This window comes from Osmerus mordax, chromosome 18, assembly GCF_038355195.1.
Source record: "Osmerus mordax isolate fOsmMor3 chromosome 18, fOsmMor3.pri, whole genome shotgun sequence".
NCBI classification, from domain to species: domain Eukaryota; kingdom Metazoa; phylum Chordata; class Actinopteri; order Osmeriformes; family Osmeridae; genus Osmerus; species Osmerus mordax.
The window spans coordinates 12,362,923-12,386,665 of record NC_090067.1 but is presented as its reverse complement, the minus strand read 5'-3'; the positions used below and the strand labels follow the sequence as shown (position 1 = coordinate 12,386,665).

The window sequence follows — 23,743 nt, the reverse complement described above, 5'->3', positions numbered from 1 at the left end:
TTTTTCTTAGGTTTGTTAAGATTCAGGGGATTACATTTGATAACACTGCAAGAGTCTCTGATTTGATAAAAAAAATATATATAATAAACGGAAAAAAAATATTTATTTTGGGGGAACATTTTGGGGCTGTGTTTTTTGTTGTTTTTTCTTTGCCTTTTAAGACTGTATAATGTTATTAGAAGAACTCCTAACCTATGCTCCTAACTGCCCATTTGTGATTTTCCTTCTTCTTTTTCTTCAACTGAAACCTTTGACCTTTGTCCTGTTCACATATTTCTCATCCGGGTCAACCGATCAACATAAAACTCTACATTCATGACTCTTGTGTTTTTTTTACACCACTGATGCAAAATCTCTCAATCTAAAATTACAAACCCAGATTACAGACAAATAATTACATCTGATCCAAAATGGCAAAAATGCCATATAGTTTCCTTTGCAGCCTATCCCTCTGACTCACGGGAGATGAAGCTGCAGACTAAGCATGTCAATCATGCTTTCTTTACAAATTCAACTGTGAAAGTAATGGAGGGACAGCAGGCTAGAGGACCCACTGGAGGGACCGACAGGTGGACAGGGGAGATAAGCAGATCTGAGCGTCTCCCAGGAGAGCAGCAAGGCCTCTGCTCTGGAAGCCCACCATGCTGAGGACAGCTAATAGCTGATGAAGGAAAACGATAGAGATCGAAATCTCCCACTCCGTCTCTCCTTAGTTAGCCTCCTCGGCCCCCTCGTCGATTCTTCCTAATGTCATTAAAATTCAAACAAAAACAGAGTTTGCAGCTCAGTAGTGTCTCGTTTTCCTGGAAGGCCTGTTGTCGGTTGGGCAGAGGTCACCTTCGTAATTTTTTTATTTTTTATTCTTTAACTTGGATCCTTATCTCTAATTCTGAGATGAATGTACATTTAAATACAACACTTTTTCAAACAGAGCCGTGAAAGTTTACACCACTTTCACAGCGAAGTATCGTCACTTTCACAGAGTTGGTGTCAGTCCCAGCTCGTTCCAGTTCAGCCGCACGCCTAATAGGTATGACAAAGGAGTGAGTCAGTCATGTTTGTGGGAGGGCTCGCGTCAAAAACTCCCAAAGCCATCTGCTAAACATTTGTTTGAAACAAAGATGAATTGTGCTTTGGAACAGTGATTCACAAGGTGTCTGTTATCTCCTCTCCGTAGAAGCCTAGGAGGTGTTATCGAGGAGAGACTTGGCAGAGGAGGTGAGGCACGCTATATACGGCCTCCGCTTCAAACTTTTGTTACCGTGTTGTGTCAGTTTAAAGTCGTCGTGCCATCTAGATTTTGTTCTCAAGCACTTTACCGATCATCAAAACAAGAAATCAATGTTGCTTGGTGTGTGAAATTAAATGGCGCTTAAACTATATTAACCCTTAACCCCCCCCCCCCCCAAAAAAAAGGGTTGTTTTTTTAAAACATACGCTCACTCTCGCACAAGACATACAGTCACACTGAGATCTATCAATCTTCTCCAACACTGTTTAGGGGAGTGAATCCCCCTCTCTCTCTCTCTCTCTCTCTCTCTCTCTCTCTCTCTCTCTCTCTCTCTCTCTCTCTCTCTCTCTCTCTCTCTCTCTGTCCCTCTCTCTCTCTCTCTCTCTCTCTCTCTCTCTCTCTCTCTCTCTCTCTCTCTCTCTCTCATCTCTCTCTCTCTCTGTCCCTCTCTCTCTCTCTCCATCTGAGTGTTTGAGCTGGTAGAACAAAAGTCTCTTGTTCTCCGCCTCTCTCAGCTCTAACTAGTCTCCACACCCCAGATATCTGAGCAGGGCGCCGTACTCTGGGGGCTGAGATGCCCAAGTCTCTGCTGCCGTCCTCCTGCTTGCAAACATCTGGCGCAATACCCAGGGGACCTTCGTCCTCCATGTTCCTTCTTAGCAGATCCTCACCGTTCCATTGCAACTCTAATCACATGCACGAGAAGCGTGACAGTCTGGGGACGGTTGGTGTGTGTGTGTGTAGTGTGAGTGTGTGTAGTGTGTGTGTAGTGTGTGTGTGTAGTGTGTGTGTGTGTGGAGGGGGTTGGAAAGTGACATTCTGGCTGCTAACTCGGCATTGTGTTTCACATGCGTTCTCAGTACGAAATTGTTGTATTATTAAAAAAAACCTCCTCTTCTGCTTCTACGTTTCTTTCATCCACGAGAGGCGGGAGTTTTCCATCTTCCACTCTGCTTCAGTTTGACCATTTAGACAGTTTGTGCTTCTATGTTGAGTCTTTATTTGTGAGGATGTGAGAGTGTGAGGATGTGAGGGTGTGAGGGTGTGAGGATGTGAGGGTGTGAGGATGTGAGGATGTGAGGATGTGAGGGTGTGAGAATGTGAGGATGTGAGGATGTGAGGATGTGAGAGTACTCTCCAGAGAAGACTGTTGGGACCCTGGCTCGACTGCCCCCTCAGTGATGTTCCGTAGGGTTCCACTCTCCCTTAGTGATGTTCCGTAGGGTTCCACTCTCCCTCAGTGATGTTCCGTAGGGTTCCCCTCTCCCTCAGTGATGTACCGTAGGGTTCCACTCTCCCTCAGTGATGTTCCGTAGGGTTCCCCTCTCCCTCAGTGATGTTCCGTAGGGTTCCACTCTCCCTCAGTGATGTTCCGTAGGGTTCCCCCTGCTCTGTATTCTCCTTGTAAACACCTGCTCTTTCCCATCTCCTTTGATAATTACAATTGGAGTACTTCTTAATCCGCTCTAATAGTGTTCAAGCTGAGCTGGTTCGCAGATACTAATTATGCTCTGCAGCACAGGCTGAGGCCTCTGGGCCTCCTGCCTCAGAGGCAGTGCCTCAGAGGCAGTGCCTCAGAGGCAGTGAGGCAGTGCCTCAGAGGCAGTGCCTCAGAGGCAGTTTACAGAACGGCAATTTGATGTAAGCGAGACAACGGCGACTGATTTACGAAGCAGTGATTGATTTGCGGGTTAAAGCAGAGAGGGCTTTTTGGCTGGGGTTGGAGATAAGGTTGGGGTGAATTACGTAGAAGGTTGTACGCAAACAGCTGCTTTGTTTAGTTCAGCGCAATCAATTGTGGGTTAGGGATGTTTGTTCAGGGTACAGACACCGTACTTGACTGCAAAAGCGAGGGGTATTTACCCATAAAAGTGTGAAGAGGTTCACAGTCCATGCGTTTAATCGATCATTCCTGGACATCCTAGGATGAACATCCTGTTTGCCGGTTCTGCGTGTGGTCCATCTCCTGTTTGGCTGTCCCCCTCTGCTCTCCTTTATGATCATGAGATAGACATCTCAGGTGTGCTTTCACCTGGATTATCTGTGAAGCGAGACACATATTCAGAGCTTGTGGACCCACCAGGTAGAGCGCGTATAACGTGGGCCATAGCCTAACCGCAAGCACCTATGTTTGAATTCCACGTCCTATGCCATGTTCTATGTTCTATGCACCGTGACCTATGCACTTTGTAAAGCTCTCTCTTGGAAGTCTAAATGAATAAATGTAAATGTAATGTTCTGCGAATCCTCCCCTCTCTCTCTCTGCTTTCCTGTACAGGAACGGCCTGCATTCACCAGGCGCAGCGTCAAGACAACTACGCTTCAGCAGAGCCTCAGGGAGAGAGCGGTGAGAGGACTGTCCCGGCGTGGTCGCTGGTCAGCGAGGGGAGAGAGAGAGAGACGCCACGCTATCCAGGCCGTCCTCCTTGTCCTTCCGCCCCCCCTCCGCCCCCCCCTCCGCGCCCCGTCCCCCCGGTCCGTCCCCCCCACCCCCAACATCCGCCATCACTCACGCTGTCTGACTGAACTCCAGATGCTCCCGTCGCAGAGCGCACGGCCGCCCCCCCCCCCCGCTCGTTCCTCTTCATTCTCGCTAACAATTTGGTAATGAAATATTGATTTTTAGTTAGATTCATATTGATGCTATTAGCTTTGCATTGACAAATCACCCAGCCGGAGGGGATAGGCCGGGACAAAGCCACAATAGAGTTGAGCAGAGATTACAATCAAGTCGCCCATGTGTTAATTTGATGGATACGTCTTATTTCTCTTCCTGTCTGGGAGCTGGCTCACTCCGTCTCTATCTCTCGCGTGCCGAACACACTTTCATGACAATGGCTTCGGTGCAAATCACATTTGGGTAGTATTTATGGTCGGTTGTTACTTAACTCACAACCCCCTTCTCCCCTCTGTCCCCACCCCTCACCCCTTCCCCCCAGGATTTGTCTCCCCCCCCCATCTGTCTCTCTGTCTTTCACACACACACACACACACACTAACACACACACACACACACTCAAATAGATCATGTAGTTAACTCAGTGGAACACTGTCTGAGATCTGAAGCTGGCCTGCTGAACTGTTGTGCTGGTCCAGAGACTCCTCATGAAGGCATTTCCTGACAGGGAAGCAAACACGTCAACATTAAAAGAATCGCACAGAATGAAATTGGGGTTAGACTTATAAGAAAATGCATAAATCACCTGCAGTGTGATCCAGCAGTACGCAATTATCCTTGACAGATGTTCCCTAAATATAGAAAAACCTAGAGCACAAACTAATACAAAGCCTCACCAAGTCATTCATCCAGATTTCCGTAATTGAAGCTGGATTCCAGTGACGTGACACGGACCTCTTCCATTATTTACCTTGAATCAACACGTCCCCAGCCGAGCAGAGCACATAACTAACAAGCCCACACAGTGTCCCAGCAGTGTCCCAGCAGTGTCCCAGCCTTGTCCCCAGTGTGTTCGCTCAGGGCGCAGTTGAGCTAAGTGGGTCTCCTGCAGCTGGAGCCACAGTAGCAGGGGTGTTTCTGTACGTGGCATTAAGTAGCACATGACCAGAGAGGCTGTGCCGTACTGGAAGCAGGAACCACTCGGGAGAGCAGGCTGAAACCCCCTCCTCTCTTCCTCTTCTCCTCTCCATCCTTCTTCTCCTCTCCCCTCCCCCCCTCCCCCCCCTCCCCCCCCTCCCCCCCTCCCCCCCCCTCCCCCCCTCCCCCCCTCCCCCCCCCTCCTCCTCCCCTCTCCTTTCTCTGTCCCCCTCCTCCTCCCTCTTCTACTATCTGCTCTCTCCTCCTCCTCTCCTCCTCTCCTCCTCTGTCCTCTCCATCCCTCTTCTCCTCTCTCCTCCTCCTCCCTCCTCTCTCCTCCTCCTCCTCCTCTCTCCTCTCCATCCCTCTTCTCCTCTGCTCCGCCTCCCTCCTCTCTCCTCTCCTCCTCCTCTCCTCCTCCTCCTCCCTCCTCTCCTCCTCTCCTCTCCATCCCTCTTCTCCTCTCTTCCTCCTCCCTCCTCTCCTCTCCATTCTTCTTCTCCTCTCTCTCAAAACCCCTCTCCTTTCTCCTTCCCCTCCCCTCCTCCCTCCCTCTTCTACTCCTCCCCCCTCTCTCTCTCCTCCTCCCCCCTCTCCCTCTCCTCCCTCCTCTCCTCTCCCTCCTCCTCCTTCCTCTCTCTCCTCCCCCCCAGAAGAGATGGAGTGGGCCCTGTGCTGGCGTGCTGGCGGGAGACATGGTCTCTTCATCAGCCGGGCAGCAGAGCAGCGCTGCTAAGCAGCCTGCTATGGGATGTTTGTTTTCCTCTAACAAGCGGAGGCTTTTTCCTCTCTCTTCCGACTACCCTCCATCTTTCTTTCACTTTATTTTGCCACCCATCCTCCTCCCCTCCTCCACCTCTCCCCACCCGCCCCCCCCTCCCCGGTTTCCGACCTCTAGAGTGGCCGACCATTTCATATGGATGATTTTGTGTGTGACTACCCAGAGTCCTCTGGGGTAAAACATTGCTATAGACAAGGTTTTCACGGTGACAATTTTCAATGGTATTTTACTTATTTTTGATATTATTTTTTGGCGGCAAATGTGCACTTGGGTGTTGATCAGAGGGCATTGTTTCTGAATCAAAATTCAGATACAGTAGATATATACATCTTACGGGATAGTTTATGGTGCTAGGTAGTATTGTATAACCATCAACATTTCAAACCAACCAGTGGATGCAAGAATTACGTACTTTTCACAATCTGTCAGTTAAGGACAAAGCCAAAGATATAAGAAATAAGAATACATTCGATGTATTTTCTGAAGAGAAATGTCCTAACAAGCTGATGTTGGAGGTGCATCAAACATGGCCGCCCTGAGCAATCTGCAGGTGAGGAAGAAGACGCCGCCGTATTCAGAAGAGTGTCTGGAACAGTAAGTGCAGTAAGAGGCCTCAGCTGGTGATGGATGACGCAGGCTCCTCTCCCCCCCGAACATCACAGGATGTCAACCAGCGGTCAGTGTCTGTGAGGAGTGTGTGAGTGTGTGTGTGTGACGGTAGGACACTAAAGAGGGGTCAGGGATGTGAGGGAGGAGTGTGGGGGCGGGGGGGATGGGGGAGAGGGGGGATGGTGTGGGTGGGGGGGAACTCTTAATAACCTCATCCGCGTCAATCGCTTGCCAATACTAACGGCTGCCTCCAGCCATCCGTCACTCGGCGGGGGCGGCGGGAGATTGCTCTCTCGTTAGGCCTGCGATCACCCAGCGTTTGAGCCGCGGCTGCGGCGTAGCGGCAGTTGCAGTCAGATCCATCACTCAGCCCAGAGGCCCCTCTGCCACTGGAACTGCAGCTGCGCTCCATAATGGCCGCCTCTCTCAGATTGTCGACCATCCCTCACAGGAGTGATAAAGTCTGCTGACACCGAACAGAGGAGATGTTGGCTCGCTCGGGGGAGACAACGGGGCAGGGAGGTGGTGGAGGAGCACCAGAGAAGAAGAAGATAGGCAGGAGGAGAGGAGGAGGGGGAAAAGAAAATATGAAAAAAGAAATCTAAGATGATGGGAGGGAGGGAGGGAGGGAGGGAGGGAGGGAGGGAGGGAGGGAGGGAGGGAGGGAGGGAGGGAGGGAGGGAGGGAGGGAGGGAGGGAGGGAGGGAGGGAGGGAGGGAGGGAGGGAGGGAGGGAGGGAGGGAGGGAGGGAGGGAGGGAAAAGATGAGAGGTGATGAGGGAGGGAGGGAGGGAGGGAAAAGATGAGAGGTGATGAGAGAGGGAGGAGGGTTCAGCAGGAGAGGCTCCAACATCATGGTTGTGGGATGTAATGAGCCATGCTAGCTGAATATACCTGGCCAGCACTGACACCACACACACACACATCACAGACACACTCCAGAGACACATGTCCATCCATCTCCTTTCCACACTGCAGATGTAGGTGTGTGTGGTAAGTGGTGGTTGTTTGTGTGAACAAAATGAAGGAGAAAGAGAAAATGTGAAGAGAAAGAGCAGAGAGAGATAAATAGAGGGGAAAGAGACAGACAGAGAGAGAAAGGAGGCTCAAGGGAATGAAACTGTCCCGGAGTAGCCCCCGCATTTCTTGTAATAGCCATTATGGGGGACAAAATGTGATCCAAACCCATATCTAATGAGGCTTCTCTCTCTGGGTGGTCGGAACATATGGCAACCTTCACTTACTTGCTGGTTGCTTGCAGTCCCTGAACCAAGCACATGTGTGTGTGGCCTGCGTTGCAGCTCCGTGAGGAGACAGACTCAGGTCTGCACCACCACGCATCCAGCCCGACCACCCTCCCTGCCCTGGCTCCATCTGTGTTTCCCTTAGACATGGGAACCTATGTGAAACTCCACCCAGGGGAATTAACCTGGGGTTGAAAACCGACGCGTGGGAAGAAGAGTTCAAGCTTGAATCTCGATCGTTTTGTACGTCGCTTTCGATAAAAGTGTCTGCAAGATGAATTCATTGAAAAATGGCAGTTTGGTTTAAATGTTACACTTGTCAGTGTGAAACGTATGTGAGAACATGTTTCATGTACATTTGAAAATAATGTAAAACAAATAATTATACAGTCGGTTCCAAACGTCTGACGCCGCTTGTGAATTTTTCTCAGTACAAATATCAGCTTAAGAATTTGAGTGAAACTGTATGTACAGTTAGTTAGTAATTTAGCAGACACTTATCCAACCACATACAAAACAACCCAGATTTGAACCTGCAACCACTTGATCTGCTATCAACAGCTCCAACCACTGAGCTACTACAGCCTCCCAAAATGAAATACGTGTCCAGATGCTGTGAAAGGCTGTCGGATGTTTTAAAAAGCTGTCTTCCACAGGGTAGGCCTACACTGGAGACAGGAGGCCTGTGAGCGTTTGACAGTTCTGTGGTCTCGGAGGATACAACAGTTTACAGGCCTACCAAAGCAGGGCACCTTGCCTGGAGAAGGTGCAAACAATAAAGTGCTGATGCTATTCTCACCTGCTTTTTGTCTTACTTCGCAGACAATCTCATCAATGGGTGTGTTTGGTTCAGCATCTGTTATTGCCAAGCTCCCCACCTGTCCCCTCTCTCTCCTGAGATAGGGCGAGACAGGACAGGCAATTTACACATGCAGCGCGTGCCAGGACCAATCCTCTCACACGACGACCACCACACGGCAACTGGGTTCTCCTCTCCTGATCCACACTGGGAACGGAGAAGCAGGGCATTGTGGGAATGGTGCTCTGCTGTTGAGGGAGGAGGGGGGGGGGGGAGATGTTACAGGCTGATTCTACAGTTTAAGAGGCAGATTCTAACACACACGACACACACACAAGACACACACACAAGACACACACACAGCCTCCTTCACTGACAGTAGGAACATGTCACATCAATCTGCCACCAGTCGGTCTCCCTGCTCTGACTGCAGGAGGGCTCTACTCCAGTCTCCCTGTCAGGGAACATATGCCCGCATCATGGCCGCTCTGCCGTGCTGGAGACATGATCCAGTCACCAGACCCCTGGGCAAGCAGGGCCCCCCGTCCTGCTAGTGGCACCAGACATGATCGCTGGGTTTCAGGCAGATGACTGATGCTGTCAGCCGGCTTGTAGTGGCTCCTGCCCTGCCTGACAAACAGGATGTGACACGGGAGCCGCTAGCTATGACTGAGTGCATGCGGGTTTTCTAAGGTTGTCGTTTTTTCTCTTGAGGACTGAGTTTTTGTCAGTTTGTGTCTGTGTGTGTGTGTATGTGCCTGACAATCCAGTTATTTTCTCATCATGTCATCATGATTAGTCAAGGCAGTACAAACAGAGGTGTGGGGATAAAGTGAGTTTCTAGTTCTGGTTCTCTCTGGTTCTCTCTGGTATTCTCAGGTTCTATCTGGTTCTCTCTGGTTCTCTCTGGTATTCTCAGGTTCTCAGGAGAAAATAAATGGTGAAAATAAAATAAAAAAGTAAGAGTAAAACTGACCTTCAATATAACTAATCTGCCTTCGTTTAGAAAGAGGGAGCCATGGAGAATCATTGTCTGCAAGAGACTGCACACCTTTCTTTGATGACACTCCGCACAGCTTAGCAAAGAGCACCATCTCCTGGCAAACGAGAGAACTGAGCCATTTAGTTTTAATAGGTGTTTTCTATTACAGCTCCACATAGTTTGCTTATGCACCAAACGCCCTCAGGTATAACCCAAATGCTTGCCGATAGCACTTTAAAATATTGAACAAAAAAAAACTGACAAAGACTGCAAATATATCAAGTTTTATTTGTACTGCCAGATGTTTGTGGGATTTAAATACTTTGAAAACACATCTTATTGTCATCTACAGCCTGAAAGAATTTCTGTACATTTGTGATTGTGAAAATAACCGGTGCATCATCTGCTTCACGGAGTCTGACATGGGTTGATGATTACAGTGATCAGAGGCCCACACTATCAGCCTTCATGTACACCAGAACACTGCTCACCTCGTCTATCTGGCTTGGAGTTTCACTCGGATTCAAAACATTTCCAAAATACCCAAAAAAAGAAAATGGAATTTCACCAGTTGTTTAACAGTCAACCACTTTACAACTTATTTTATCCCATTATCAAAAACAACACTTAAAAACACAAAACAGAACAATGTCGAGTACTATGTACAGCTAAATAAATAATGCAGCAAGGACTTCTGAATTAACTGACGTTTCGTGGCTTTCTTTCCTGTAGTGCAGCAAGAACAAGGAAGCCATTTGAACTGGAAGATGTCCACTGACTCGGCACAACAAAAAACTGACTAAAAAGCAACTGACAAAGTTGTTTTCAAAAAGATAACCTAAGACAAACCGTACTAAATAATGTTTTGAAAACCAAACATCAGAGATAACTCAAATGGACGCGCTGTAAATACAAGATACTAATCCTTACTACGCCCTACAGTGTTCAAACTGGCACCTGTAATAACTTCATTAGGTCTCCATAGTAACGTCCTAATTTCTCCTTCAAACGCAGCCATTTGGCCAATAACTGATAGGTGGGCCTACCTACTGAACAACATAAATAGAATCCAATAAAGCAAACCATTTTAAAACATCCGTATCTGGGCTCTAGCACCTAGATGATTTCTAGAATCACGTGTAGTCTGTCAGAAAAGTAGGCGACTGTTTGTCAGCTTTCCTCACAGCAAACATTCTCTAAGATTTAACTCAAACGTTGCATTTGTGTTGCTTGCTGTGGATGTAAAAAAAACATGCAAAAGGTTTCCAGTAGAGATTTTGTTTCTTGTATTTTGTGGCAAGACAGTCGGTACTTTCTTCCAACTTTTTGACTTCGACAAGATGAAGAGCACTGACATGACCGAGCGAATAAAGTTTCCACCCAACACAAAGTTTTAGACAACTAAATTACTGAACACTCAAAAGTAAATCAACACCAGCTCAGGGAGAGCTTATCATCGTCGCGTCCATCTGGAATCGTCCGATGGATGTCTTGAAGATCCCAACGCAGGAAGGTAACTAAACAATCCTTTCACCCTGTGGACACGCACTTCACAGTAGCAACAAACCAAGAAAAAAAAACTTCTATATGAAGGAACAGGATGCCTCACAATCTGTCCCAACCTTTAAGAAAACCCAATTCGGGGCAAAACAACAGTTGATGGTTTTTGGAACATTTAAAAAAAATACAAATCCACTGATCTGAACTACCCGTATCCAAACTGTCAAATATAACGGGAAAATGTGTTTGATTGGCTTAGGAGAACGATCAAACCCCTGGAAGGCGGCCATAGGTAGCTGTCGCTGGCGGGATCCTGCTAGCCAGCGGTCCTCCTGTATCCATACTGCAGGTGTTTCTCTCTCTGAACACCAGAGACTCATCGCTGGACCTTCACCAACATCTCCTGCTTTCTGCGTGACTCCTTCAGTCCGGGGGAGATTCTCCTGAGACAGGATCCGTAGGCCGGCTGCCCGGACCTCCCTCGCCCTGCTGCAGAGCTGTCCCACAGGGCAGGGGGAGAGGGCGTGTGTGTCTTCATGTGGCTTTACGGAGAGACGGAGTGGACATGGAGGACCGGCCGCTGACCTGCGGAGGAGGGAGACGAGAGAGAGAGAGAGGGCAGAGACAGTCAGTTCAGATCTCATACCACCCGCTGTCGTCAAACGCACTTCTGGGTTTTAAACCCCTTCTGAAGACCGTTAGAATAATCAGGAGTAAGACTTTTACATGAAGGTGACTTTAACTGCCATGTAACTGCATAGAAACACATTTTCATCAAGGTTGCATTGACTCATTTAACAAAATGAGTATGTGAGCTGTTTTGTGTCTCAGCCTCATTGGTAAAGTACGCATGAGCACTGCGTGTCATCTCTAGGGGCCTCAAATGCCGACAAAATGCCAACAACCTGGCGGATCAGAAAGGTATCATTGACCTCGTCTCCCTGTTTGTCGAGTCTCAGCTCCACTAAAGCAAAGCAGGCGAGGACGACAGAGAGAGAGTGAACGGGGGGGGGGGAGTGGGGAGGGAGAAGGGGGCGGGGGTGATTGACAGGCGGACAACGGGCCATATGGAGGGGGTGGACTCCGAGGGGGCGTCAGGTTTCCCGCTCTCCTGTCCCCCGCGGACGAACCCCGAAGCGGGCCGACAGGCGTCCGACGCCGGCGTTTCGCCGCCTCCCCTCCCCTGAGCGCCGGCGACGCCTCCCGGAGGAAGCCGCCTCTGCCGACTTCAAACGTGGCGGCGGTGGCGTCAGGTTGGCGCGCTGCGAGGGGAGGAGACAGAGACGTGCTGCTCGCCTGCTGACGACTCACGGGGCACGGCGACACACACACACCGACACGCACACACACCGACATTCATATACACACATACACAGACATATACACACATACACAAACAAACTTGCAAAACAACTTAAATAAAGAACGTACTTGTTTGGGTGCTTCTGTGGAGGAATGGACTTCATTTCCCACATGTCCGTTAGACTGCAGCAAGGCTGTAAGAAGCACAGAGAGCCGTGAACTACAACCCAGTCAGGACATGACACTGTATACACTACAAGTTAAACCATGACTTGTAGGCTTAATTAGCATGCACAATTAAATCTCCATAACTGGCATCCGATTAATAATGGATTACGTTTTTCACAGAGATGTTTATGTTACATCACAAAGGACTGCCAGTAAAGGATGAAAGCAAAACACACACACAAAGAAAACAGAAGTGACCGAACGAGCACATGAAACAGCTAAGTACGCTAGACGATATCCAGCCTGTCGATGACGATCTTCACGCTTCCAAAGGCTTCACTGCAATCCAAAACTAACCAACAACGTCTAATTTAACAATTCGGTTTTCACCAAACGTTATTCGTTATTCTCCGTAATTAGGCAAGAGCACACAGAAGACCTTCTGTACAGGGAGGCGACCGGATCTGCACCAAAAACAATTCATGACAAAACACGTACTCGTTCTTTTGGGGTCTGTGTGAATTTCTGTGTGAATTCCTCCTCGAGGAAACAGGGCCCTTTTAAATGCGTGTACAGAGAGTCATCATTAGTATGTCTAATGTGTCATTAAGCAGAGGCTACCTCCAGGGCTGGGACAGGAAGCTGTCACAGGGCTGCTCTGACAGGCTGCATGGGAGAAGCAGCATAAATTACTGCAAATGAAGAGCCGGGGTCCTGTGAAGTGCCGTCGGCCCGCTGTACTCGGGTGTCACATGTCAGGTGAGTTTCCTCTCCCTCTCTCCCGCTCTCTCTTTTTCTTTCTCTCTCTCTCTATCTCGTTTTTGAAATTCTCTCTCTTTTTGTAAGAAAATGTTCACTTTCTCAAACACGTTTTTCTTTTTTTTGTGTTTTTTTTTTCTCCAGATGCTGCAGAGAAGCAACATAAAAAATACATAAAAAACCCCATCTTTAGTCTGATTGTTTGCCTCATTTGGATGGTTTGTTTTTGGGTTGCCATGACACCAACTGCCCCCTCCCAGACCCACGCTAGCAGCAAAGCATGTCCTCCTGAAAAACAACACGTTACCCAACTGCCCTTCCGGCCATTCTCATCGGTTTTAACTGAGCAGTGTAAACCTAGCACAACTTGTGATCTAACACTGAAATACATCTCGTCACACAGACTAAACCTTGTTCCTAGCTACCATCCTGGAGCAAGATAATCCCAACAGCTCTTTAAACCAGCAATAAATTACCTACTTTCAGCGTTGTAGAAAACATGTTGGTGTGGTGGTGACAGAACACAGTAACTCCTGATATAGGACTACAAAACCCTACAGCATTCCTCTCCTTACCTTGCTGCTCAAACCTGGGACCAACATAGCCCCAGTGCTGGTAGAGGGCGGCCAGATCGTGGGGGTTGTAGTTTTTCAGGAGACTCAGAATATCGACTTCCATCGGAGGAGCCCCAGGCGCCAGGTAGCCCCCACTTCCATGAGCCCCGAACATGTTCATGACCGACCAGAGGTCGTGACCCTTGGGGACGGCGGAGGTGTCCTGCGATTGGCTGTGGCGGTGGGTCCTGTCGGGGGTGGGGTGTGGAGCGCGCTCGGTGCGGGCCTGGTTCCGGGCCAGGATGAACCCCAGGCCCTCCTGAGGCAGCAGGCTCCCCTCAGGGGAGGCTCTGTGTCGGCCGTAGCTGAGGCTGCTGCTGGGGTGGAAGGAGAACCCGGGGCTGTCGCCGCCGGTGCCGACACTGGCGGCTGACGAGGTGACCTTGGGACGGGTGTCGCCCGAGGAACGGGACTTCCCGGAGCCCGCCGCCGAGTGTCCGGGGCGAGCGCTGGACTTCTTCTGAGGTAGGAGTGTTTTACGGACACTAGGGGGCGCCTTCTCCACAGTCGAGCGCGAGCTCGCTGGCTGAGCGGCGGGTTTGGGCTGGGGAGCGGGAGAGGGAGGCGAGGTGCTTGGATGAAGAGTCTTTGGAGTCTTTGGTGCAGATTTCTTGGCGCCCGTGGCGGCGTCGCCCGTGGCTACGTCGCCCGTGGCGGCGTCGCCCGGGGGCTGCGTCCGCTGAGTCCGAGCGAGAGGGAGGGCGGGGCAGTCCTTGCCCTCCAGGAAAGGCGGGGGTCCCGTCCGTCTCCCTGGCGTGGCCCCCCCCGGCTTGGCGCCCTTGACGCCGTTGACGTGCGGCGCCCATTTGGGTGCCAGAGAGCTGGCGCCGTCCACCTTGTGAGCCACGCGCTGGTGAATCCACAGGACCTCTGGGTAGTGGGTGGTGTGGACGCAGTACGGGCAGCGGTGACGCACCAAGCGGCCCTCCGCCTGCACGGCGGGCTTGGCGGCGCCCTCCGCCGGGCCCTCAGCCGGGCCCTCCGCCGGCACGGACAGGTTGAGGAGGCTGGCATCCACGGCGGCATCGCCTTTCCCTCGTCCCTCGGTCCTTCCTGGTGTCCCAGGCTGGCCAATCACTGCTGGCCTCATCTGCTGGGAGGCGGAGCCGGCAAACGGGCTCCAGAACGGCTGGCTGAGAAGAGTGCTGCGGAGCTTGAGGTAACCCATGTAACCCTTCACCCCGCTGGGGTCATCCTGACCGGCGCCGCGGGGGTTGTGAAGGTGGATCAAGTCCTTGTGTTGCCTGAGAAGGTGGGAGCTGAGGGCGGAGGCGTCCGGGGTGTGGAAGTCGCAGTGCTCGCACATGTATGGCTTCTTATCTGGGGACACCAGGAAGACAAGTCAGCGTCAACCCAGTGGGAGTCAGGACAGAACCACAGTCAGTTAATACACCCTATCAACTTGGAGTGAAATACTGACAATTACACAGAATAGGTTTTAAAATGATTCAACAGCGTGAGGAAGGTTTGTTAGCTTGTTCGTGATCATTTCCAGCAGGGAAAATAACTAACAGTAAACACAACCGAATTTGAATGAACAAATGTGTAATTCATTAACATAACACAAGAGGTCTCCGTTCTCTACAGTAATATTTTCGACCTCTAACAGAAACAAGGAGTTCATTGTTTACTCTGAAAGTAATCAAAGCAATAAAATGCAATCAAATGTTAGCATAACATCTATGAATATCCCCCACAGGCATATCCTTGGAATTTTGTCTGGTCTAAAGTTCTAATTTTGTAACCAATCAGTAGGGCAGTATCCTTGACGTGGTGGCCTTACCTCTGTGAGCTGTGTCAGTGATGATGCTGGTTTGTCTGGTGGACGTGTGCCCCTCCCTAACTCTCTTCTTCTGCAGTGCGAGGAACGCCTCGGGGGTGAGTCCGGTCAGCAGAGCCCGGCCCCCCCGGTGCAGCGCCCCCCCGCGGGCCCCGGCCCCCTCCCCGCCCGCCCCACCTTTCTTCTTCTTGCCCCCGGGACCCACGTCCAGCTGCTTCCTCTTCCTGTCCGCCTTCGCCGGGACGTACTGGCCTCTGTCCTTGCCGTACGCCACCTCCGCGTCCGCCAGCCTCTCCACCCAGCCCGGGCCCTTCTCCGCCACCTCCACCACCCGCCCGCGCGTAGCCAGCTGCCAGGCCTGGTAGCTGCTCACCGGGTCCAGCTGGGGAATCCTCCCTCCCTGGCCCGCCTCCTCCGGATGGCCCCCTACCGCACGGAGGTTCAGACACCCCAGGAAGCGGGCCTTGGCGGCGGGTGTCTCGGGGGCCTCTGGCTGGGGATGCGAGGCCTGGCTGGCGTGGCTCTGCTTGTGGACCCTCTCGTGGACCCGGAGGGTCTTGCGGTCGTGGAAGAAGTTTCCACAGCCGGCGCAGAGCTCGTAGAGGCACTCGTCATTGGCGAGGGACGCTTGCTCCTGGGGAGCGCCGTTGATGGTGGGCGGGGCTTCTCCGGCCTCGGCGCCCCTGGGGGCGGGCTTGGCCCGGTGGATCCGCATGTGGCTCTGGAGGAACCAGGCCTGGCGGAAGCGGCGTCCGCAGATGCGGCAGCCGTGGTCCTGGGAGGAGCGGTGCTTCTTCATGTGGGTCTTCAGGAGCGAGGCTCGGGGGAACACCTGGCTGCAGGAGCCGCAGGGGAACGGACCCAACTCGGCCTCCAGCTCTGCCCCGGCCTCTGCCCCAGCCTCTGCCCCAGCCTCGGCTCCAGCCTCTCCCTCAGTTTCAGCCTCTCCCCCGTTTTCAACCTCGGCCCCGGCCTCTCCTCCAGAGTCCGGTCCATCGGCCTCCGCAGGCCCCGCGGCCTCCCCACTGGTCTGAGGAGGCTCCTCCCTCACAGCCTCTCTCGTCTTCTTCTTAGAGGCCTTCTTCTTCGACCGCCCGTTGACTTTGTGCTTCCTGGCAGCGGTGCCATTGGTCAGAGGAGCGGCGGCATCCAGCCTATCAGAGTCCTCCTTCTTCTCCTGGTCCCCCTTCTCCGCCCCGGCCTCAGCCCCGGCCGCCTCCCCCCCGGCCTCACCCTCGGCCCCCAGGCTCTGCAGAACCAGGCCCAGTTTGTGGCTCCTCACATGGGTCTTCAGGCTCCCCTTCTGGGCTGTGCGGTGGTCACAGTAGGGGCACTTGTAGGGCTTCTCCCGGGTGTGTCTGCGCATGTGCTGGGACAGAGAGCTAAGGAGAGGGAAACTGCGTCCGCAGACCCGGCAGGTGTGGCCCGAGGCGGCACCTCCCTCCGGCTCGGCCAGCTCCACCTTAGCGTCCCCCGTCACCTCCGCCTTCCCCTCCACCTCCATGGTCACAGGCTTTAGAGTCCCAGATGTAGAAAACAGATCAGACCTGCTAGCTGTGTTGCACAGGTTGTGTAGTCCTCATAACTCGTGTCAGAGACAATGGTCTGCCATCGCTGCTTCTGTTTTCATCCCTTTGGGGGTAGAATATCTCGAAACACTACTTCTCCATGACGAATCTGAGGGACAAACACAACAAGACGAAAGACTTAAGTGTTTTAATGCACACAGATATTACTTTACACATAATAGACAAGACAATTATAATATAAGAGTAACAGCAGTACCCTTGTTTTAAGATTTTGTTAAAGACAATCTTTTTGAATATATATTTACAATCTTCATAAGCTCTGAAACGCATTCAAGACAAGAGACTTCTGAAGTCTAAAGTCCCCTGAACATCCCCATGCATGAGTTTCTCTGTGTTCTAACGAGTGTGTCGGTAAGCCAGAGAGAGAGAAAGAGAAAAGAAAGGGAATTTGCATCACAGAGACCTTGGAATGGCCATTGTCCCCTACAGAATGAGCGATGGCTGTCCTTACTCACTGTGTGTGTGTGTGTGTGTGTGTGCGTGTGTGTGTGTCCTCTTCTCCCCCATGCCTAAACTGAGTGTATGTGTTGAAGCGTGAAGTGGTGCTGCTAGCTTGGATGACATGACGCTGCAGGCTGCTCCACTCCAATCCTGGATCAATAATCCATTACCAGCAAGCTACATCTGAAGCACACACACACAAACACACATACACACACGTGTGCACACATACAAACACAGATACATGCAAAAACACACATACAGACAAACATACGATAAATTATAGTAATAAGGAAAATGATCAAATGTGTCCAAATCTAAACTACAATGGATCTTTCCCGGACAAGTTAAGAAAAGGTTGCATTTGGTGAAAGTTAATAACTATTTTTAATCACAAGAAAAGTTTGTCTTATAAAAAAATGAAACATTTCTAAAAAGCTAAACTAATGTCTACCCATACATATGTAGCATCACTCCAGCTTTGTCATTGTCTAGACAAACCTCAAGGAGGCAGATGTTAACTATGCAACTGAAGTATTCACTGCCCAAGACCACCGTCAGCCAACCGGCCATGAGACAAGCTAGACAATCATCCAGTCAGCCAACAAGTCAGCCAGCCAGTCATCCAGTCATCCAGCCAGCCAGCCAGCCTGCCATCTAACCAGCCAGACAGTCATCCAGCCGTCCAGCCAGCCTTCCATTTAACCAGCCAGACAGTCATCCAGCCAACCATCTAACCAGCCAGACAGTCATCCAGCCCTCCAGCCATCCAGCCAGCCAGTCTGCCTTCTAACCAGCCAGACAGTCATCCAGCCCTCCAGCCATCCAGCCAGCCAGTCTGCCTTCTAACCAGCCAGACAGTCATCCAGCCATCCAGCCAGCCATCTAACCAGCCAGACAGTCATCCAGCCGTCCAGCCAGCCAATCTGCCTTCTAACCAGCCAGACAGTCATCCAGCCGTCCAGCCAGCCACGGGAAAAACCTGCCATTGTGTTGTCTGCACCAGAACTGTCACATCGCCTCACGTCTATCCCCACAGCCCTCACCAGCCCTCACCAGGGGGTCCAGGGCTCCCATTGTTGGCTGAGCCCAGGGTCCATCAGCGCCCTGGAAAGATGTCTGGGGAGGGGGAGGAGAAAAGAGAGTTCTCTGTCCTGTCTCCAGCCACTACCACATGGGAGATGGGATTGAGTGTGTGCCTGTGTGTGTGTGTGTGTGCGTGTGTGTCTGCTAGCATGCAATCATGTGCCTGTGTTTCAAACCACTCTTCCACGCGAACCAAAACTGACACGGGCAGTGGAGAGGGAGCTGTGTGTGTATATCTGTGTGTGTTTATCTGTGTGTGTATGTCTGTGTGTGTGGTGCGTGTGTGGTGTGGATATGTCTGTAAGTATGGGTGTGTGTGGTGTGTGTATATCTCGGTGTGTGGTGTATGTATGTCTGTAAGTGTGTGTGATGTGTGTATGTGCCTGTACGTGTGTGTGGTATGTATGTTGGCACACGCATGTGGGGTGTGTGTCTGAAATGGTGTGTGATGTGTTGTATATCTCTGTGTGTGGTGTGTTTATGTCCTGAGGTCTGTGTGGTGTGTGTGTAAGTCCGTGGTGTCTGTCTGTCTGTGCGTGGAGCGTGTGTGTGAGATGCTCTCATGACATGGCAGGTGTTTGGAGTGCGAGCCGTTAGATTAGTGCAGAAGCCCGTTCCTCTGCTTAGCTGTGTCTGGGCGCCGGAGACAGGAGGGTGGCAATTAAGGGGTTAAGGTGAAGCCGTGTAATTGGTTAAAACAATAGAGATGATGTCAGAGGAAGGCAACAGATGGGCAAGGGAACCATCCGGTCCTCTCCGTGGTGTGTGTGCGGGTGTGTGCCTGTGTTTGCCTGTGTGAGTGTTTGCGTGAGTGGACCCTTTTCAAAACTGCAAGGTTATGCATCTAACACTACATGTTACCCTATACTGAACATTTTACATTTACATTTAGTCATTTAGCAGACGCTCTTATCCAGAGCGACTTACAGTAAGTACAGGGACATTCCCCCCGAGGCAAGTAGGGTGAAGTGCCTTGCCCAAGGACACAACGTCAGTTGGCATGACCGGGAATCGAACTGGCAACCTTCGGATTACTAGTCCGATTCCCTCACCGCTCAGCCACCTGACTCCCGACAACATGTCCTCTGGAAAACATTATTACCGATGGAGAACGTTGACAACACAGGAAGGCAGTTTCACCCACTAGAAACACCACCCAGTCTAACATGAGACTTGCTCTAGAAACACCACCCAGTCTAACATGAGACTTGCTCTAGAAACACCACCCAGTCTAACATGAGACTTGCTCTAGAAACACCACCCAGTCTAACATGAGACTTGCTCTAGAAACACCACCCAGTCTAACATGAGACTTGCTCTAGAAACACCACCCAGTCTAACATGAGACTTGCTCTAGAAACACCACCCAGTCTAACATGAGACTTGCTCTAGAAACACCACCCAGTCTAACATGAGACTTGGATTTCTAAGGCGCAGGCTCCAGGCGATGCTCATCACTAGACCCCGGTTAGAAGCATAGCCAATGTTAGAGAAAAACAACCTTTCTCTCACACACGCACACTCACATTGCCTGACTAGCTTCTGCATATGGACACACGCACACACACACACACAGCCTGACTAGCTCTTGGACACGGACAAACACACATAGGAGTATATAAAGAGCCCAGGAAGAGGAGGACAGACGCATCCACACAGAGAAAGACCCAAACATGTTGCTCTAGGGCGATGACTCTTTTTTCTTTCGTTCTTTTCTCTTTTCTCTCCCTCCCTCGCTCGCTCCCTCTCTCTTTTCTCTCCCTCCCTCGCTCCCTCTCTCTTTTCTCTCCCTCCCTCGCTCCCTCTCTCTTTTCTCTCCCTCCCTCGCTCCCTCTCTCTTTTCTCTCCCTCCCTCGCTCCCTCTCTCTTTTCTCTCCCTCCCTCGCTCCCTCTCTCTTTTCTCTCCCTCCCTCGCTCCCTCTCTCTTTTCTTTGGCAGATGAATAGCCCTGACCAGTCAGCTGTCCTCACATTGATTCAGGCTGGCGTCCTCACCAGCTCAGCACAAACTCCCCACGGCCAGGCCACCAATGCTGAGCTGGGATCCACAGCATTTGTATGTGTGTAAGTGTGTGTGTGTGTGTGTGTGTGTGTGCTTTTGTATGTGTGTGTGTGTGTAAGTGTGCTTTTGTATGTGTGTGTGTGTGTAAGTGTGCTTTTGTATGTGTGTGTGTGTGTGTGTGCGTGTGCTTTTGTATGTGTGTGTGCGTGTGCTTTTGTATGTGTGTGTGTGTGCTTTTGTATGTGTGTTAGCGTGTATGAATATGTGACCCTGCGTGTGTAAGCATGTGTTCACGTGCGTGTGCGTGCGTGCGGATCTACTTCTTGTGTGAATGCATCCCTGGTCATGTGGACATATGTGTTTGTGCTGAAGTCATCCACATATGTTCCAACAATCAGCTGCAACCCTGTGCCAACACACTTACCCCCCCCGCAGCAGAGTCAGGATACTAGCCGTATGCTACCATTCCAAAGTGTTCAGAATAGTCTTAGATCCTCTTGTGCTCATTTGTATTATTTGGCGGAATAAAAACGACCTGCTTCTAAACAGCAGAAACACAATGGGCTTGACTGATATTCCGCCCCTCTGTCAGGTTATTTTAGGTGTTGACTATGGTTGAGAGAGACCAGTGGATTCCTTTTCCTAATGTCTCTCGTCCCTCATTTCATTAAGGAGAGTTATGAGAACGGCAGGACTGAGGTGGACTGACTTCCCTCCTGCACACTCAGGAGGGATCTCATCTCCTCTCCCCTTCCTCTCTCCTCCTCTCCACTCCCCTTCTCATCTCCTCTCCCCTTCCTCTCTCCTCATCTTCTCTCCCCTTCTAATCTCCACCCCCCTTCTCCTCACCTCTCATCTCTTCTCCCTTTCCTCTCTCTTCCTCTCCTCTCCCCTTCTCCTCTCCTCTCCCCTTCTCCTCACCTCTCATCTCTTCTCCCTTTCCTCTCTCTTCCTCTCCTCTCCTCCCCCCTTCTCCTTTCCTCTCCTCCCTTCTACCTTCTCCTCTTTTTAAAGAAGCAGTGACCTGCGTGACCCCAAAACTGTTACCTTCCTGTCAGGCTTCTGACAGTCTTTCAGACAGGTCACAGAATGCTCAATCTGGCCCTCACTAATCACCTCTTGCCCGTACCGTTTCAGTCGCTAATTGTCCCTCGCTGGTGTGGAGCCTGCTCCGTCCTGCCCCTGGCTTTGTCCCGCTCGCAGACAAAAGTGAGTGGCGACGAGTCTGACGCCGTCTGTCAGACCGAGGTCAGAGCTTAGAGGCCCTTGAAGCGCAGCTTTGTTTACTGGGTCGTGATGGGGAGGCGCGCGGTGCGCGGCGCGTGGGGCAGGCTAGCGAGCGGCTAATCCCGCTCCCGGAGGCCCGCTCTGTCTAGCTCTGTCAGAGACACAGTGTGGAGGTGCTTGAACCAGCCACTGTAAGAATGACTCTTTGGCATGCTGTTTGATGTCGAACCCTGTGCATGTCAGATTATGAATGAGTGCTAGATAGATGGATTACTTGGCAGATAGACAAATGGACATACAGATGGACAGACAGACAGAGTATACATAGCTGTGGATATGCAAGGTGGGAGTACAGTATCAACACAAACACACATACCGCACACACACACACACCCACACGCACGCACACGCATGTCCTACCCACCCCCTCCTTGGTCAATTCTCTGCCCTGTTACACAACAAATGGGATTAGTCTTGATAGCACGTGATCAGATGGTCATTGACCTGACTATTCCCATCCCAGTGTTTGTGCAGGCTGGAGCAGTGTGAACAGTGAAAGAGGCAGATAGCACCCTTAAGCACACTAGCTTGATTATAACCTGATTAGGGAAGGATGTGTCATGCTGTTAGCTGTATGTGACACACAGTGTTTATGTAAAGTAGAGTATCAAGTCGACTACAGACACAGAACAACAATCACAGTCACATTTAACACTCCCTCGCTAAGTCACTGCTACGATACACATCCCCCCCCCCCCCCCCCTGTGAGTTTTGGGTGGAGATTTGAGGTAAGAACAGCCCCCTTAACGTCGCCATGGTTTCTGTTCATCCTGGATTGGTTGGTGCAGGACACAGAGGAGCATAATCTGGTGGCATTAACTTGCTCTCTAAAAAAAGCACTCTCAACAGGGATTAGATTATAATGTTAAGGTCAGCCCAGACTGCCTCTGTTTCTCCCTCGCTCTCTGCATCTCACTCAGTTTCTCTCTCACTCTTTCTATCTCTGTCTCTCTCTTTCTTTCTCGCTTTGTGTTTCCACATATTCTTCCATTCTGTTTCTCTGTCTCTCTCTCTCTCTGTGCTGTGTTGATCAACTCATTAACACAATTGGGTATTTCTACAGTCGCCAACACAAACACTACAATCTATTCATCTCACTTTAATCATTCCATTAGCATTACTAGCATGATTAACATTATTAGCATCATTCTCCATGTTATCAGATCAAGCTGATAACAAAGCAAAGGAAGGTGGGGGAGGTGACAGCACATTAGTGAAACTATTAGGAGGTTTTAAAAACGTTTGGAATGTAAGTCAGGTGAGGCCAAACCTACAGGTACAACAACCCCCAGCATCCCACAGTCCTTCCTGTGTACCGGCCAGGTGGCACCATGTGACAGGAAGAGCTTACATAACTATGACATCACACGGTGGGTCAAAGACTAACGATCGAACCAGTGGCTGGAGTTAGAGCCTGTTGCAGAGTAAACACACTACTTGTACGTGTTAAATGAAAAAAAATGTTTTAAGTGTTTATGCAAATGTGCAAATACGCTAAACAGACCAACTCATCAGCATGTTGTCCTGTTGAGACATGACTTCCAGCGAGCGCAGACACGTTCGCTTCCAAAGACATCTTGCAACGGCGCACATTTCTCAAATCGACTCTGGAGAGTTTCACACGAGTCTCCATCCCATGAGATGTGCAGAGTAGAGCTCTCTCAGAGCAGAGCTCTCTGCTCTCTCAGAGCAGAGCTCTCCAGGGAACAGATCCTACAGCTGTACGTTTCCGGGCTGGGACAGAGCACCGGGTAACCTGACCTGGGAGCCGGCCCACCTCAACCTGCCGTGTGCGTGTGCATCATAACCACAGCCGGTGGCAGTATTGGAGGGGAGGGGGGGTCAGGTTTCTGATGGGAGGGGCAGGCATCTTTCACAACACCCCCTCATTGGTCTCGTAGGGGTCTGAGGTAAGGTGACACCCTGAGAGCCATCCATTCTGGTCTTCTCTCCTGTCTCGGAGAGCACACTGGCAGATCTGTGGCCGCCCCCCCCCCCCCTTTCCCCTCCTCCTCCCCTCCCTCCCTCCCTCCCTC

The 23,743-nt window shown here is 50.9% G+C and overlaps 1 protein-coding gene across 1 annotated transcript; it reads right to left on the bottom strand.

Annotated features, from left to right (window-relative positions):
* Nucleotides 1-9,482: 9,482 nt before the first annotated feature.
* LOC136962534 (zinc finger protein 516-like) lies at nt 9,483-16,807 on the bottom strand. Its single transcript, XM_067256326.1, has 4 exons — nt 15,307-16,807; nt 13,485-14,843; nt 12,112-12,176; nt 9,483-11,265 (listed from the first exon to the last, which is right to left on the bottom strand). The coding sequence occupies exons 1-4, from the start codon at nt 16,805-16,807 to the stop codon at nt 11,215-11,217; spliced, it is 2,976 nt and encodes a 991-aa protein (XP_067112427.1). The 3' UTR covers nt 9,483-11,214.
* Nucleotides 16,808-23,743: the final 6,936 nt, after the last annotated feature.

What these genes read in the sequence shown, in the direction of transcription:
- LOC136962534 (XM_067256326.1), bottom strand. Translation starts at nt 16,807, where the DNA reads ATGGAGGTGGAGGGGAAGGCGGAGGTGACGGGGGACGCTAAGGTGGAG. An exon ending in CACTGACACAGCTCACAGAG is followed by an intron (nt 14,844 to 15,306) that starts GTAAGGCCACCA and finishes TGGTGTCCCCAG; the next exon opens with ATAAGAAGCCATACATGTGC. An exon ending in TCCCAGGTTTGAGCAGCAAG is followed by an intron (nt 12,177 to 13,484) that starts GTAAGGAGAGGA and finishes TGCTTCTTACAG; the next exon opens with CCTTGCTGCAGTCTAACGGA.